General features: G+C 40.2%; 1 protein-coding gene across 4 annotated transcripts in view; it reads left to right on the forward strand.

Annotated features, from left to right (window-relative positions):
* The window catches only part of tmcc1a (transmembrane and coiled-coil domain family 1a), a 57,062-nt gene extending 42,202 nt beyond the window's left edge, over positions 1 to 14,860 (forward strand). For 3 of the 4 annotated variants that reach the window (XM_049486010.1, XM_022670754.2, XM_007238278.4), the window contains 5 exons: positions 6,526 to 6,783; positions 8,932 to 9,298; positions 10,093 to 10,378; positions 11,941 to 12,076; positions 12,508 to 14,860. In XM_049486010.1, the coding sequence (XP_049341967.1) occupies positions 6,526 to 6,783; positions 8,932 to 9,298; positions 10,093 to 10,378; positions 11,941 to 12,076; positions 12,508 to 12,822 (1,362 nt within the window). In that variant the 3' untranslated portion in view covers positions 12,823 to 14,860. Of the gene's footprint in view, positions 1 to 3,116; positions 3,297 to 6,525; positions 6,784 to 8,931; positions 9,299 to 10,092; positions 10,379 to 11,940; positions 12,077 to 12,507 lie in introns of those variants that run through there. The other variant, XM_007238279.4, reaches the window with a different exon arrangement.
* Positions 14,861 to 15,061: the final 201 nt, after the last annotated feature.

A 15,061-nucleotide genomic window follows, 5' to 3' on the forward strand; every position in this document is an offset into this window, starting at 1 on the left:
TGTGTTCTGTATTTTCTATGTGTAATGTTTTGCCTGATTACTTGTCCTGTGATCATGTTTCTCTAAAGCTGCTTTGTGACAACATCAGGTGTAAAAAGCGCTATACAAATAAATTTTATTTAATTTGATTTTATATTACAGTCAGTGGGGTAACAAAATCAAAACCATTTTGAAACTGTTATTATAAAGTTAAATTGCTACATTTTGTTATTTTAATCCAGAAGGAAATCAGACAAAAGTCTTGACACAGAGCACTTGTACGGATAGCATTGCCTCAGAAGTACATTCTGTCTATTAGTCATGACCATGTTACACTCTGTAGTGTATTTCCTAACTCCTGCTCTTATCACACAGTGAGACGCCCACAGCACTTTTCACTCTTTCCTCACCTGCACGTTTGTGTGTGTGTGTGTGTGTGTGTGTGTGTGTAAATGTGTGTTTGTAAATGTGTGTGTGGCAGGGTTGTGGTTGTGTGTGTCTTGTAAATTCACCCCCATTGTAAAAATGCTTCACTTCACAGTTCCTGACCTGTTCTGAAAGGTTTGCTGTACTGGGTCTCTGTATGTCTGTTATCCTGTTATTTATCTCTGACTGTTTAAAGTGATTTTCTCAGGTGCTGTGGAAAGTGACACGCTGCTTTATTGCACTGTAGCTGCTTGGTAACATTCAGTTAATGTGCAGCGTCAGCATCTTATCACACTGTTAAGAGTCAGGTGCTCCTCACTGTGTCTGATCCCAGGTTTGCAAGTGGTTCAATCAGCAGTTTATTTGTGCCACACATGCATGGCATGGCTGTTTTTTTCAGGATATGACAAGTTTCATGTATTCAGATGATTTTAGACACAGTTCAGGTGTTCAGATGATTTTAGACACAGTTCAGGTGTTCAGATGATTTCAGACACAGTTCAGGTGTTCAGATGATTTTAGACACAGTTCAGGTGTTCAGATGATTTCAGACACAGTTCAGGTGTTCAGATGATTTCAGACACAGTTCAGGTGTTCAGATGATTTTAGACACAGTTCAGGTGTTCAGATGATTTTAGACAGAGTTCAGGTGTTCAGATGATTTTAGACACAGTTCAGGTGTTCAGATGATTTTAGACACAGTTCATGTATTCAGATGATTTTAGACACAGTTCAGGTGTTCAGATGATTTCAGACACAGTTCAGGTGTTCAGATGATTTCAGACACAGTTCAGGTGTTCAGATGATTTTAGACACAGTTCAGGTGTTCAGATGATTTTAGACAGAGTTCAGGTGTTCAGATGATTTTAGACACAGTTCAGGTGTTCAGATGATTTTAGACACAGTTCAGGTGTTCAGATGATTTTAGACACAGTTCAGGTGTTCAGATGATTTCAGACACAGTTCAGGTGTTCAGATGATTTCAGACACAGTTCAGGTGTTCAGATGATTTTAGACACAGTTCAGGTGTTCAGATGATTTCAGACACAGTTCAGGTGTTCAGATGATTTAAGACACAGTTCAGGTGTTCAGATGATTTTAGACAGAGTTCAGGTGTTCAGATGATTTTAGACACAGTTCAGGTGTTCAGATGATTTCAGACACAGTTCAGGTGTTCAGATGATTTTAGACACAGTTCAGGTGTTCAGATGATTTTAGACACAGTTCAGGTGTTCAGGTGGTTTCAGACACAGTTCAGGTGTTCAGATGATTTTAGACACAGTTCAGGTGTTCAGATGATTTTAGACACAGTTCAGGTGTTCAGGTGGTTTCAGAAACAGTTCAGGTGGTTTCAGAAACAGTTCAGGTGTTCAGATGGTTTCAGAAACAGTTCAGGTGGTTTCAGACACAATTCAGGTGTTCAGGTGGTTTCAGACACAATTCAGGTGTTCAGGTGGTTTCAGACACAGTTCAGGTGTTCAGGTGATTTCAGACACAGTTCAGGTGTTCAGGTGATTTCAGACACAGTTCAGGGGTTTAGATGGCCAGATTGAAATAACTGTAATGAAACAATCCATTACTATGTTGCTTTGTTAAGTGGTTTATTCACAGCTGGTGGACTCAGAGCTGCTGAGGCTGCATGACGGAATTCATCTTGCTGTTCAAACATTTCCCTAGGCCATATCTGTGGTGTGTTAGTCAACCGGATGTCAGGTGTGATTCAGAAAGCAGGCGCTGGCTGGATAACTCAGGAATGCTGGTACTTTCACAGGAGTGAAACATTTCTGTATATAATCAGTGTTTGACCTACAATTGAAATATGACTATTTGGAGTATTTCTTTAAGCTTCATGAGTGGCAAAACTGCCTTTTTTCATGTGGTAATGAAGATGCTGTGGGAGGACATGTCCTCCTTTAAATTTCTAAGACCATCCTTTCAAAGAAGGTGATCAGTATGACAGTTAGCGGGTGGGACTGGTAAAGGCCTGTGGTCTTTGATGCCTGTGGTCTTCTTTAAACAGGAGAAACCTGCTTGTCCTGACATCACCCCAGTCTGAGGGCCCTGAGTGACACCTGAATGTGTTTTTTGTGAAACTGCTTGCTTTTGTCCATCTCCCCTCACGACTCCCACGCCTGGTTTCTGCTGAAGCTCATCTTGTAGACAGATGACAATCAGATTCCCTGTTATGCACAAATAGGATTTGTCTCTCCTTATTAACAAATGCAAGATTCAAACTCCTGATGTGGTTTCAGCCTCAATTCTTGGAGAAAAAAGAGAACAGGGAATGAGCTACTTTTTATGAAAATCAGGTCTGACCACTAATAGTCTATGGATATATTATTTACTATATCTCACACCTGGGTTGTTTATAACACTGTTACTGAATACGTGTATTTCTAATGCCTAGTGTGTTTATAACACTGTAATATAGGCTTTATTTACTGATTACACTTTTCCTAAAGCCTGGTCTGTTAATAAGACTGTAAGTCAGTAAACTCCTGAAACGGTGATTTTAACTCGGTTAAACTGGGTAAAGAGCAGCGCTTCGACTCGGTCACTCCACTTCCCGCGAGGAGTGATTAACAGAAGGGGGCGGGGCTAGCACTGAGCCATCAGAACGGGGTGACGTCATCCTCACGGGCGCCAGAGAAGGGGGCGGGGCCGGGGCGGTACCAAGGCAGAGGGAGGGGCGGGGCCGGCGCGCGCGGAGCACAGTTTCAGGTGCCGCTCGAGAAACTTTCAAAACAAGTCCGTCTGCGGAGAGAGAGACCGGAGACCGGCGGCCCCGGAGCCGCGGAGAGGAACAGAGCGGGTATAAATGAAGAGTCCGGTGAAGCAAAGCGTGAAGAAGAATGCACTGGGAGCAGTTCCTCAGACTGAACCATGGAAAGGTGAGGAGCTCAGCTTCAGACCGTGGAGCTCAGCAGGCTACAGTAACACTGAATAACAGAGGCTACAGTAATACAGAATAGCAGAGGCTACAGTAACACAGATTAACAGAGGCTACAGTAACACAAAATAACAGAGGCTACAGTAACACAAAATAACAGAGGCTACAGTAACACTGAATAACAGAGGCTACAGTAACACAAAATAACAGAGGCTACAGTAACACTTAATAACAGAGGCTACAGTAACACTGAATAACAGAGGCTACAGTAACACAGAATAACAGAGGCTACAGTAATACGGAATAACAGAGGCTACAGTAATACAGAATAACACAGGCTACAGTAACACAAAATAACAGAGGCTACAGTAACACTGAATAACAGAGGCTACAGTAACACAGATTAACAGAGGCTACAGTAATACAGAATAACAGAGGCTACAGTAACACTGAATAACAGAGGCTACAGTAACACTGAATAACAGAGGCTACAGTAACACTGAATAACAGAGGCTACAGTAATACAGAATAGCAGAGGCTACAGTAACACAGATTAACAGAGGCTACAGTAACACAAAATAACAGAGGCTACAGTAACACAAAATAACAGAGGCTACAGTAACACTGAATAACAGAGGCTACAGTAACACTGAATAACAGAGGCTACAGTAACACAAAATAACAGAGGCTACAGTAACACAAAATAACAGAGGCTACAGTAACACAGAATAACAGAGGCTACAGTAACACTGTAACACAGTTTCATTAAGTTGAGGAATGTTTACAGAGCTGAATTTCTCACTAAATATAAGAAAACAATATAGCACTTTATTTGTATTGTAAAGTGAGTTGGTTAGTCACTTACTTTTGGATATTAAGTCATTATTTTGATGATAGATTATTTTGAGATGTTGAGTTATTATTGTAAGTTGTTATTGTTTTGAAGTTATAGTTAATTGTATAGAAGGTATGTAAAGGCTACCTTGCAGAAAAAAAAGAATATTAGTTTAATATCGAACTACTTAATATCTCAAAGTGACATCTCAAAATAATGACTTAGTATCAACAGTGACTTAGCTGTAGCAATTTACTTCATAATGAAAATAAAGATTTGGTGTGTTTATATATTAAGTGGCAGGAAATTTATAAGCGTTAAACTATTCAAATGAAAGAGCGCAGAGACTGTCTCTGACTCTGGGCTGGTGTATCTAAATGAGTTTCTCGCTTGTGAAACACCAGCTGGAGGTTTTGGTGTGATGATGATGATGATGATGCTCATGCTGCTGTGGTGGTTCACTGATTAGTCAGGTGTCCTCTCTCGTTCCTGCAGTTGATGTTTGTTATTACTGTGATGTGTGTTCTGGGCATGTTTAGACTGTTTGTTAAGATGGTCTGAAGGAACACTGGAAGCGGGGTGTAGGTTTAGGCAGATGGGAGTCACAGGTGGACAGAAGCTCAGCTGAAGTCTTGGACGGAGAACTTGTTGGCACAAGCCAGTTTCGCACGTGAGCGGAAGGCTGTTGTAACAGGAAGAACCCTGAGTTCTGCTTCTCTCACTTTCTTCAGAAACCCTCAGTCAGCGCTCTGATGGAGGCAGACGGACAGCAGAGCAGTTTCTGAGAAAACATGAGTTTATAGGCTGCTTTAGAGAGACCAGACAATCCAGGTTAATCTGTCTGCAGGAGAGAGGGTGTCTCTCTGCCTGAGGTGATTTTAGGTGAGACAGCTCTATCCATCAGACAGGGAACCTGTAATCCTACAGTTTACTTTGGCTTTTAGACTGGAAATCATCAATGTTTTTAGAGATTTGAATGCATTATGGTGGGTAATAAATGAATAAAAGTAAACCAAATCTGTGGTAAAGATAAACAATAAAAAGGACACTTTCTGTGTCAGGGTAAATGAACAAAGCTGTGTATGACTGATTAAAGGGAGTACTGGGCAATATTGTAAAAAAATATTTCACAGTATATACATTTTGCTGCAAACCATGCAGTTTAACAGAACTAATTACACGTAATGTTATGGAAAGCTTATAAACAACTTGGGTTGTATTGAAACATGATCATCACTTTAAATTTTTGTTGAATAGCCCATTTCTATTCTCCCCAGCCTTTCTAAAAACAGTGCTTTTAGCCGATGCTCCCAAAAGGCTAGCATTGCTAGTTATAGAGACATAGAGTTACCCAGACAAATAAATCTCTGTTTTACCCTATTAACCATTGCTACACTCTTAGGAATAAAAACACTCATTCTGTGTGTGAAATTATAATGTTATACACAGGTTGTACCTTAAACTGGAACATTTAAGCATAATGTACCATAACTCATCCTCTCGATTGCATTGTGGCAAAACATGCATAAAGGTCAGTTATGTATGTTTTCTGGAATAGCAGGGAAGTTAAACATGTTTGAAAAGTGGTACCTGACTTTTTTGTCAAGGTTTTGAATCCTCAATAGACTTTGCACATATACAGTGCTTATTTTGTAATTAACTGGACAATAGACTCAATGTCTGTAAAGAGGCCAGGAATCATATATTGCTAAGAAAAACATCCTGTTTCACTGGAGTCAACAAAGACCTTTAACACTTATTTGTAATAATTTTGAATGTAACACTGTGACTGAACAGAACATGTTTTGTTTAAAAAAAAGTGTTTAAAATATCTTTATGGAAACTGTATTCTTGTTTAAGATATTCAAATGTTCATTAGGAAATGTATTAGAACCAGGACAACTTAAATAATAACTTATGTGTTTTCTTGATTTAATGGTTGCGCTTTGTAAGATGGTTCTTTATATCCAATATCATTGTTTTACTACAATTGTTTTGAGTGAAAAAACCCAACTTTCAACACTATGTAGAACTTTTTTGATGAGAGAGCTATGTGATGTAGTTCACCCAGCATTTACCCCAGCGTGTGTTGTGTTTAGTGATATTCTGGCTTTGCTCAGTTTAAAGGGACTTTGTGTATTGTCTCCCTCTTAAGAGTTCAGGTAAGTATCTTCAGGTTAGTATCTTCCCAAGTTAGACACCCTAGAGAGACACTGACCTAATGCCTACAGAAGTGCACGGCTGATTGCTTAATGTCAGCGGAAAAAAAGAAACATGCTTGTTATTCAGAGCTGAGGTCATTGTTCAGCTTTTGGTTTTCTTCCTTTTTTGCTCTTCCTCTTGTGCTCTGTCCAGGTCTCTGACCTGCTGTCTGTCTGTTTTCTGTGTCTCTCAGATCGAGAGGTTGGAGGGAAGTCTGGCTCAGGCTGCGTTGGCCGCCTCATGCGGGACGGAGGGCTCGCTCACGGGGTCTGAGGATGCGGCCCTTGACCCCCAGCGCACGCGACAGGCCATCGCTCAGCTGCAGCAGAAGATCCTGAAGCTGACGGAACAGCTGCGCATCGAGCAGACGGCACGAGATGAGAACGTGGCCGAGTACCTCAAACTCGCCAACAACACCAACGACAAGCAGCAGAGCTGCCGCATTAAACAGGTATAGTAAAGACTGTCTGTATGTTCAGGAAAGGCTTTCTACAAGTATGACTAGTATTACTGAAGACAGGACGTTAGATGATCATCACCTGACCTCACCCCCAACTCACCAACTCATACTGAACATAATGAACTGAGCACCTTGATTCCAGAGAAATTTACCAGTAATAATTAATACTAAGGGGGGCTTTACACCCCTCTAGCCTACACCTAGCATTAAGCATGGTGTTAATAGGTGCATGGCTACCTGCTCCTAATAATACTATTCTATTGGCAAGGCTTCCAAGCAATGACCAGCGAAGCTACATATAGTGTGTGTGTCCTTCCTCTCTGTTTCTTTATCTGTCTATAGATCCATCATTCCTGGAATTACCCTTTTATCTATCTCTTCATTTTCTCTTCTCATTCCTTGTGCTTCCTTATAATTAACTCTGTATTGATTTATCTGTGACCTTTATCAACTTCCTCCAGAGTGTGATTTCAGTTCACATGCTTTTAGCTTTGTTGCTTCATGTTGTTTTTAGTACAGATGGTGTGATAGCACGTTTTGAGTACTGTCTGATAAGGTACAATTTAATAACAAAAAAAGACTACACTTTAAAGTGAGCTAGTTTTAAGTGAAGCACTTAAAAAGTTGATTATCCTGCTCAGACTAATCAAACACTATGACTACAGCTAGGCCTGTCGCCATACCATTATTGTACAGTCTATGGCCACAACCTCAATCATTTATATGTCATCAGGATCCCCTTTTGTGTTTACATAGTGAGGAAAAAAACATTAATATGAACAAGCTTTTATGTTGAATTTATGGTTTTATTTGATTTGATTTGGGACATTTAAATATCTGAATAATAATTATGACAAAATATTTTCAGGTCTAACTACACCAGTAGAATAAATACACAGGAAAAATTATGACATCACACTGCATGAATGTGCATGTAAATTCAGGCTAGATTTGTTACAGGATCGGTTGAATTTTTCTGATTTTTTTGCTGATATTTGCCGATATACCCATTAACCAATAATGTTGCTATGCCATATTCAGTCTTAGGCCAAAATAGTAGCACTATGGTTCAGCTGAACCTCAGAAAGGTTGGAGTATTAAAGGAACACTATCCAGGAACTGCTTAGAATGTAAACAGTGAATGGAAGCTAGTAGGTGGAAATTGGTGGAATTGGTGGAAACACAGTGCTACTAATACTGTGTTTGGAATAGTCTGACATTCAATTCAGATGGTTTTTAAAGTTCTTTAAATGCAGTCCTGACTTACACCTCTAGTTCAAACACATCTATTAAACATGGTGAAGAAACCATTATGGAGACCAGAATTCCAGGATCAGGCTTGAAAAGCCCTGTATTTACATTTGTAGGGCCCTATATATATTGTTTTTTTTGTTTTTTTTACATATTTCAGATTTTTAGGTTTTTATTAGTGCTGTCAAGTAATTAAAATACACAAGCCCTGCTAGTCCAAATAAAATAACAAACTTTTTTCATCTATATTATCTTTTCCTTTGAAGCCAAAAAGTTAGGTGAATTAGGGTATTAGCTAATTAGCAATGCTAACTGCTTACTGACGAGAATAACCACTCATAGACAATGTTAACCACTAACTGGCAATGCTAACCACTAACTGGTTAGATTAGTAGTTTGTGTGGAGTTGATATGTGAGTTAGTTCACTACAAATCCAGAGCACCCTTTTTAAAATGAAAACTAATAGACTTATTATTAGTAACTCATTACCTCATGACTCATTATTAATAAAATCACTGTTGTCTTTTATAATATAGTGTCTGAAATACACTAGTTAAAGTTTTGGGACACCTGATCATAAACTATATCTTCTGAAGTCAAGGGGTTTAAAACAAAGTTGACTCATTCCAGAGAACACAGTTGCGCTGCTCCACAGCTCAGTAGGTATTTCGCCATAGGTTTTTGTTTATCTGCTCTAATGAATCTAATTTTGTCATCAGTACTTTACTACAGGGACTGTCCAAGCTGTGTAAATTTGTGCGTATTTGAACATCAGTGTCAACAAAGTAGATAAATGCATTAATTAGTATGTGTGTCCACAGACACATGGTGTAGCTTGGTTGTTGTTGAATTTGTATTTACTGACCAACTCCTTCTCATCTACTCAGGTCTTCGAGAAGAAGAACCAGAAGTCGGCGGCAAGCATCGCACAGCTGCAGCGCAAGCTAGAGCACTACCATCGGCGGCTACGTGAGGCCGAACACGGCGGAGCTCCACGCCAACCCAAAGACGTGCTGCGGGATGTGCAACAAGGTCTACGGGGTGTGGGTGCTCGTGTCATCACAGGCATCAGTGAGGGCGTGGTGGACAGTGTTCGGGGTGGCCTCTCCACCTTCTCGCATGCCACGCACTCTGCGGCAGGCGCTGTGGCGTCTAAACCACGAGAGATTGCTTCACTCCTGCGCAACCGCTTTGGCAGTGCCGACAACATCAGCGTTCTGAAGGACGGTGGCGACGAAGCCTGCAGTCCACCCTGTAAGAAAACTTGGAAAAAAAACATAATGCACATACTGTGCTGGAGTTCCACAATATATATATATATATATATATAATAAATAGCATCTTATATCCAACAAATGTTAACACTATATGCCAAGAGTCTCAAAGACATACTGTTATAGATTCGGTTAGATACACTATATGAACAAAGGTATTTGGATGTCGGCTAATTCATTGTTTATTCCAAAATCAAAGGTATTCTAGTTCAAGAAGTTTATTCTTCTATTGTTGGAATAACTGGAGACTCACACCTAAACATAGCACCATCCTTCCAGAGAACACAGTTCTATTGCTCCACAGTTCAGTGCTGGGGGCCTTTATATTGCTCTTGCCCACACCTTTCATTAGGCTTGGTGCAAATTCATATGTATCTGCTCCACAGAGTACTATTGTATTTGACAGTACTTCTGTACAGGGACTAGACAAGCTGTGTACACACATGCACATTTTCACATCTTTGTCAGGAATGGATTTAATATTAAATAGTTTATCATTTTTAAAAGGGGTGTACACAAAAAAATTGACATATTTTGTATCATGTTTTTTATTTATTTTTTTTGGAAAGTCCTGGAAAGTGGTTTCCAGGATGGAGTGGGAACATTTTTTGTTTTGTTTGTTAGTAAATCATAATACTGATGTAATTAAATAGTTCCCACATAAGCATTTAAGACATAAATTGCAGGTAAAAGTCACAGTATCCACTATAAAGAGGTTAATAATATATGTGACATAAAAAAAAATTATTTGATATATATATTTTTAATTTTCAGCGCATCTGCAGTCCAGCCCGAAGTTTGGCAGTGAGGAGGACTGCTCGAGTGCCACTTCGGGCTCAGCTGGGGCCAACAGCGTGACGGGGGCCCCTGGGGGCCCACCAAGCTCCAAGGGGAACACGATGGAAAGAGGACGCAGTGGAAGCTTGGAGATGCTGCTGCAGGAAGTGCAGGAGCTGAGGGAGGCTCAGGCACGGCTAGAGGAGACCCTGGAGGGGCTGAAGAGTCACTACCAGAGAGACTATTCAATGGTCATGCAGGCTCTGCAGGAGGAACGCTATAGGTAAATACAGTACAGCCTCCTAGTAACAATTTTTTCTGTCATTATTACTGATGTTGTAAAGTTCTTGTAAAGTCTGCTCACTAAACTGCAGAGTGAAAAAACTAAACGGACTAAAAACAGTAAATACAATGTAACAAACACACAAAACTTGGTTCAGACTCAGACTTTCAGATATAAAAACACTTCAAATAGTAAAGAGTAGCAGACGAGGGATTCAGAGGGATTTCTAGATCCATTTCTTGTGCTGCAATTACATTAAAGATATTTAGCCGAGGCTTTTATCCAGAGCAACCTGCAAAGTGCTTCACTGTTCACAGTTACTGAAAATGTCCATGCCTAAAGGTGCGAATAGACTAGTCCACAGTGTCCAGTTGTATCAATTTCAAGATTAGAGTGTTCTACTAGTGGTTTATTCTGTGTTGTGTTCAAACCACCAATGCTAGATAGTGCTGTTGTACAAACTGTTTTCATATCTCACTGTTTTCGTTGAAAAAAAATCCAATTCAAATTTTATGCATATCAGTGTTAGTAAGAGTGAAGGAAGTGAAGGAGTGAAGGAAGCTGCTCCATTCAGCTTTGTAGGCCACTGTCAAGGTTTTGTATCTAATGCGTCATTGGCTGAACTTGGATAGAATAAAGACCAGTCATGCCACTAAGTTCTTGATAGGTTGCAATGTTCTGATTGTACGCAGAGAAAGACTGGCCAGGGGAGGAGTGCAGTCTCAGTTTATGCGTATGTTTGCTTGCCTTTAGACCTAAAATAGATGTTCTAAATTCCTCATAGGCCAAAATGTAGTGGGAGGAGAGGGTGGGCTAAGTGGAGAGAGAGAGGGGGGGAGAGAGGGTATCTTTGGGTAAGAGAGATTTTTCTGCCTAAAATGTTCAGGGGTATTCCAGCACTGTTTCCCTGTTTTACTAAAAATAGAGAGAACACAAAAACAGTGGTTTAATGATAGAAACTGGCACAGCGTGTACTGGCCAGATAATGGGCAGCTAATGGGCATCAGGGCGAACGGGTGTTTCTGACAGTGGCTGTTCCTCATCAGCCTCTCTCACTTTTTAGATTTTAGTGCATTTGTCCTAAGAGTGTAAGAATATATATAACAGGTTAGATGTTGATTCAGTCACAGGATTGATGTCAAGACAGTGGTTTATTCTGTGTTGTGTTTAAACCACCAATGCAAGATAGCACTATTGTACTAGCTGTTTTCAGATCCTACTCTTTTGAATTCATAAAAAGTACAGATTTTATAAGTATCAGTAGTAGTTGTCAGAATTTTCATTAGCATATCACAATATATCGTTATACAATATATCGATAGCACCTGTATTGCACACACACACACACACATACACTTTCACACACATTTACACACATACACTCTCACACGCATATACACACATACACTTACACATGCACAGTTTTCCAGAGAAGTGATTGTATGTCCTTGCTGTTTTTCCACGAAACACTTGAAATGAACAGTGCACTCACTGTCTCACATTTCAGTATGTGACTGGGACTCAGATTTCATGTGTGTGTGTGTGTGTGTGTACATTTGTAGGTGTGAGCGGTTGGAAGAACAGTTGAATGACCTGACAGAGCTTCATCAAAATGAGATTCTGAACCTGAAACAGGAGCTGGCCAGCATGGAGGAGAAGATCGCCTACCAGTCCAACGAGAGAGCTCGTGACATACAGGTACACTACATACATCTGTGTGTGTGTGTGTGTGTCCTCGACATTCATGCTGAAAATGGAATTGGGTGCAGTACAGGATTAACCTGTACAGCAGTGCTTTGTTTCCAGCAGTCATCCGTAGACAGTGCCCTCTAATGGTAAACTCTGGCAAGTTCAACAGAACTGAATATGCGGAAAATTATTCACATCAAATTTAAGAAGGTTTAATCTCTGTACTGTAAAGTTGCTGTTGTGGAGATACGGGTATATATATATTACTAACCTCATCAACCAAGTGTTTCATGTTGAATAGACCAATAGAAATCATCCAAGTCATACCTTATATGACCTTAAATAAAGATGGATGCACGTGATAGTGCTTGAGCTTCATACATGTTAACTAAACTCCAGACTGACTCTCTGTTTGTGTGTCTACCTTTGTCTTCCCCTAGGAGGCGCTGGAGGCATGTCAGACGCGTATCTCTAAGATGGAACTGCAGCAGCAGCAGCAGCAGGTAGTTCAGCTGGAGGGTTTGGAGAATGCCACAGCTCGCACTCTTCTGGGAAAACTTATAAACGTCCTGCTTACGCTCATGGCCGTCCTGCTGGTGTTCGTCTCCACGGTGGCCAACTGCGTTGTGCCTTTGATGAAGACACGCAGCCGCTCCTTCTCCACCCTTCTCCTCCTCCTACTCTTTGCCTTTCTCTGGAGGAACTGGGATGTGCTCTCAGGACACACCCACCGCATCCTGCACACTCCGAGATGACCACACCCCCACCACACTTCACCACCTAGAGGCAATGCCAGTGCCTCGCTGTGTGGGCAAAAAATAAAAACTGTGATTTTACTTTTTTTTTAAAGAAACAGGTGTACACGTTTACATTTTTCGAAAGTATGAAACAACAAATAGACTACTTTTTCTCCTAGAATGCCTTTGGCACACTGCTTTTATTATAATGTTAATTAATGGTATTGTTATTATTCCAGTTTCTAATAATTACTTGTTTTTTATCATAATTTTAATCAGTCTTATGTAGCATTAAGCTCCTGTTACTCTGTGAACGGGTAACGGGACGCCATTTGTTTGATTGGAGTCTGTGTTGTTGAACCTGGAGTTTCCTCCCCAGTCACTGCCTTTAGTAGATTTTTAGTGAATCTTATTGGCTGCCTTTAAAGGGGAGGGATATGCACTTTTTGTCTGTGGTTGACAGCAGTGTTAGTCTGCTCTGCCCTCACCTCGTTCATGGCACTGGATTTAAAGAACTTTATGTTGGAGGACTCGCACTTTCCTGAAAGAATGGACTGATGGATCTACTTGAAGTGAGTGGTGCTTCAGGGACCTCCTGTGCTTCCTTACTGTTTCTATTGGCAATGAAATACAACTTTCAGGAACTTTGAGTGAAAATTTAAGACTGTATTAGATGAATGATTACACTGTCGAATGAAGCTTGACTACTTTAGTGATTGGAGCCTGTTCATCGTCATTCCCTTTTTTCTTTCCGATACTGATACAAATTCTTACTTAACTACTCAAATTGTGCCTATAATTCCTAATATTTATTGTGTTCCATTTCTATAGGTTTAATTTTGGTAGTGGCAGTGTTCTATATCCCAAATGTTTTCCAGATTTACTGAGAAGAACAGCATTTACTGTTTAAGCTGCTGCACATTTGAAAAATTCTAGGGAAGCATGATAGTTCCATACCACAGACATGCTGCTGGCACCAGTCTAGCATCATTTAGAACATGGGAACACATGTCTATCAGTAACTGCTGCATAGTATAGAGGCACTCTATTGCCAGTACCGGTACTGTGTTGATATCGGTGGAACAGTAGAGCTCCCCATCTTAAACAGTAACATCTGTAATTCAGTGATAACTCTCTGGTACTGAATATACATTTTTTTACCATGTAAAAGGGTCAGCTGGCTGTTATCACTCTAGATTCCAAAGCGTTCCAAAAGCCTAGGCTGCAGCTGAGGTGCATAAGGCTGCATTTCTTGGCCACTACGTCACAGAAGGCTGTCGCAAAGTAAATCACCCTTTGTATTCGACTAAGAAATGCAGCTGACATTCCGCAACTGATGTTATCTATCTTTCATTAAACTTGGTTACCCACAGTTCTCTGTGCAAATACAAAGCCGGGGGAAAACAGCAACATAAAAACCGAGTGAAAATGACAGAAAATAGAGGCGTGATTTTATACAAAAAAAGTTTTTTGCATATTATTAGAACATTTTGAAGAAAAGAGTGTCATCACATGATATTTTTGTGTGATGTGAAAGTTGGCATTGTTAGCCTAATTCCATATGTGTGACCAAAAACGTACTAGGAAAGAGTCTTTATAGGACAGTCCTACATTGACGCCAGCCTAGACTTAGGAATGCAGCTACACACAGTGTGAACACTTCTTTAAAACTATCCATAATAAAATCTCCCAACCTCAACTTACAATGAAATAAATAAATAATCGTGCGACTGTGGTGCGCTGTAGTATTCCCTCACCCTAATTTAAGATGTGTGGCGTCCAAATTAAATGTCTGAAGAAGGTTGATTTGATTTTGCACAGTCATGTAAAGTAGAACCTGTCAGTATTTCTCTGATGGGGCAGGTGAACAGGCTCTTGGTTCCCCAACTGTAAGAAGACTATGACCTTAACTTGACCCTTGAGTGTATGTATGAAGGAGTGTATGTGTGTGTGCGGATGTGTGTACGGGCATGCATGCTTAAAAAACTACAGTGCCTTCTGATGTCTCCATGTGTTAGAGACTTGTGTAATAAAGAGCATTCCTGCATAGACCGAGGACATGAGTGTGTCTGTGTGTGTATAAGTTGTTTAATATATATGACAACTTTATATACAACCCCAAATCAAAAGAAGTTGAGACAGTATATAAATATTATTACACATACTGTTCCAGTGTAAACTCTGAAGATATATTTGTTGATTAACATCCATTCCTGTGTTTCAGGCTGTAACACATTCTAAAAAATGTTGGAACAGT

Source organism: Astyanax mexicanus, chromosome 12 (assembly GCF_023375975.1).
Source record: "Astyanax mexicanus isolate ESR-SI-001 chromosome 12, AstMex3_surface, whole genome shotgun sequence".
Lineage (NCBI taxonomy): Eukaryota > Metazoa > Chordata > Actinopteri > Characiformes > Acestrorhamphidae > Astyanax > Astyanax mexicanus.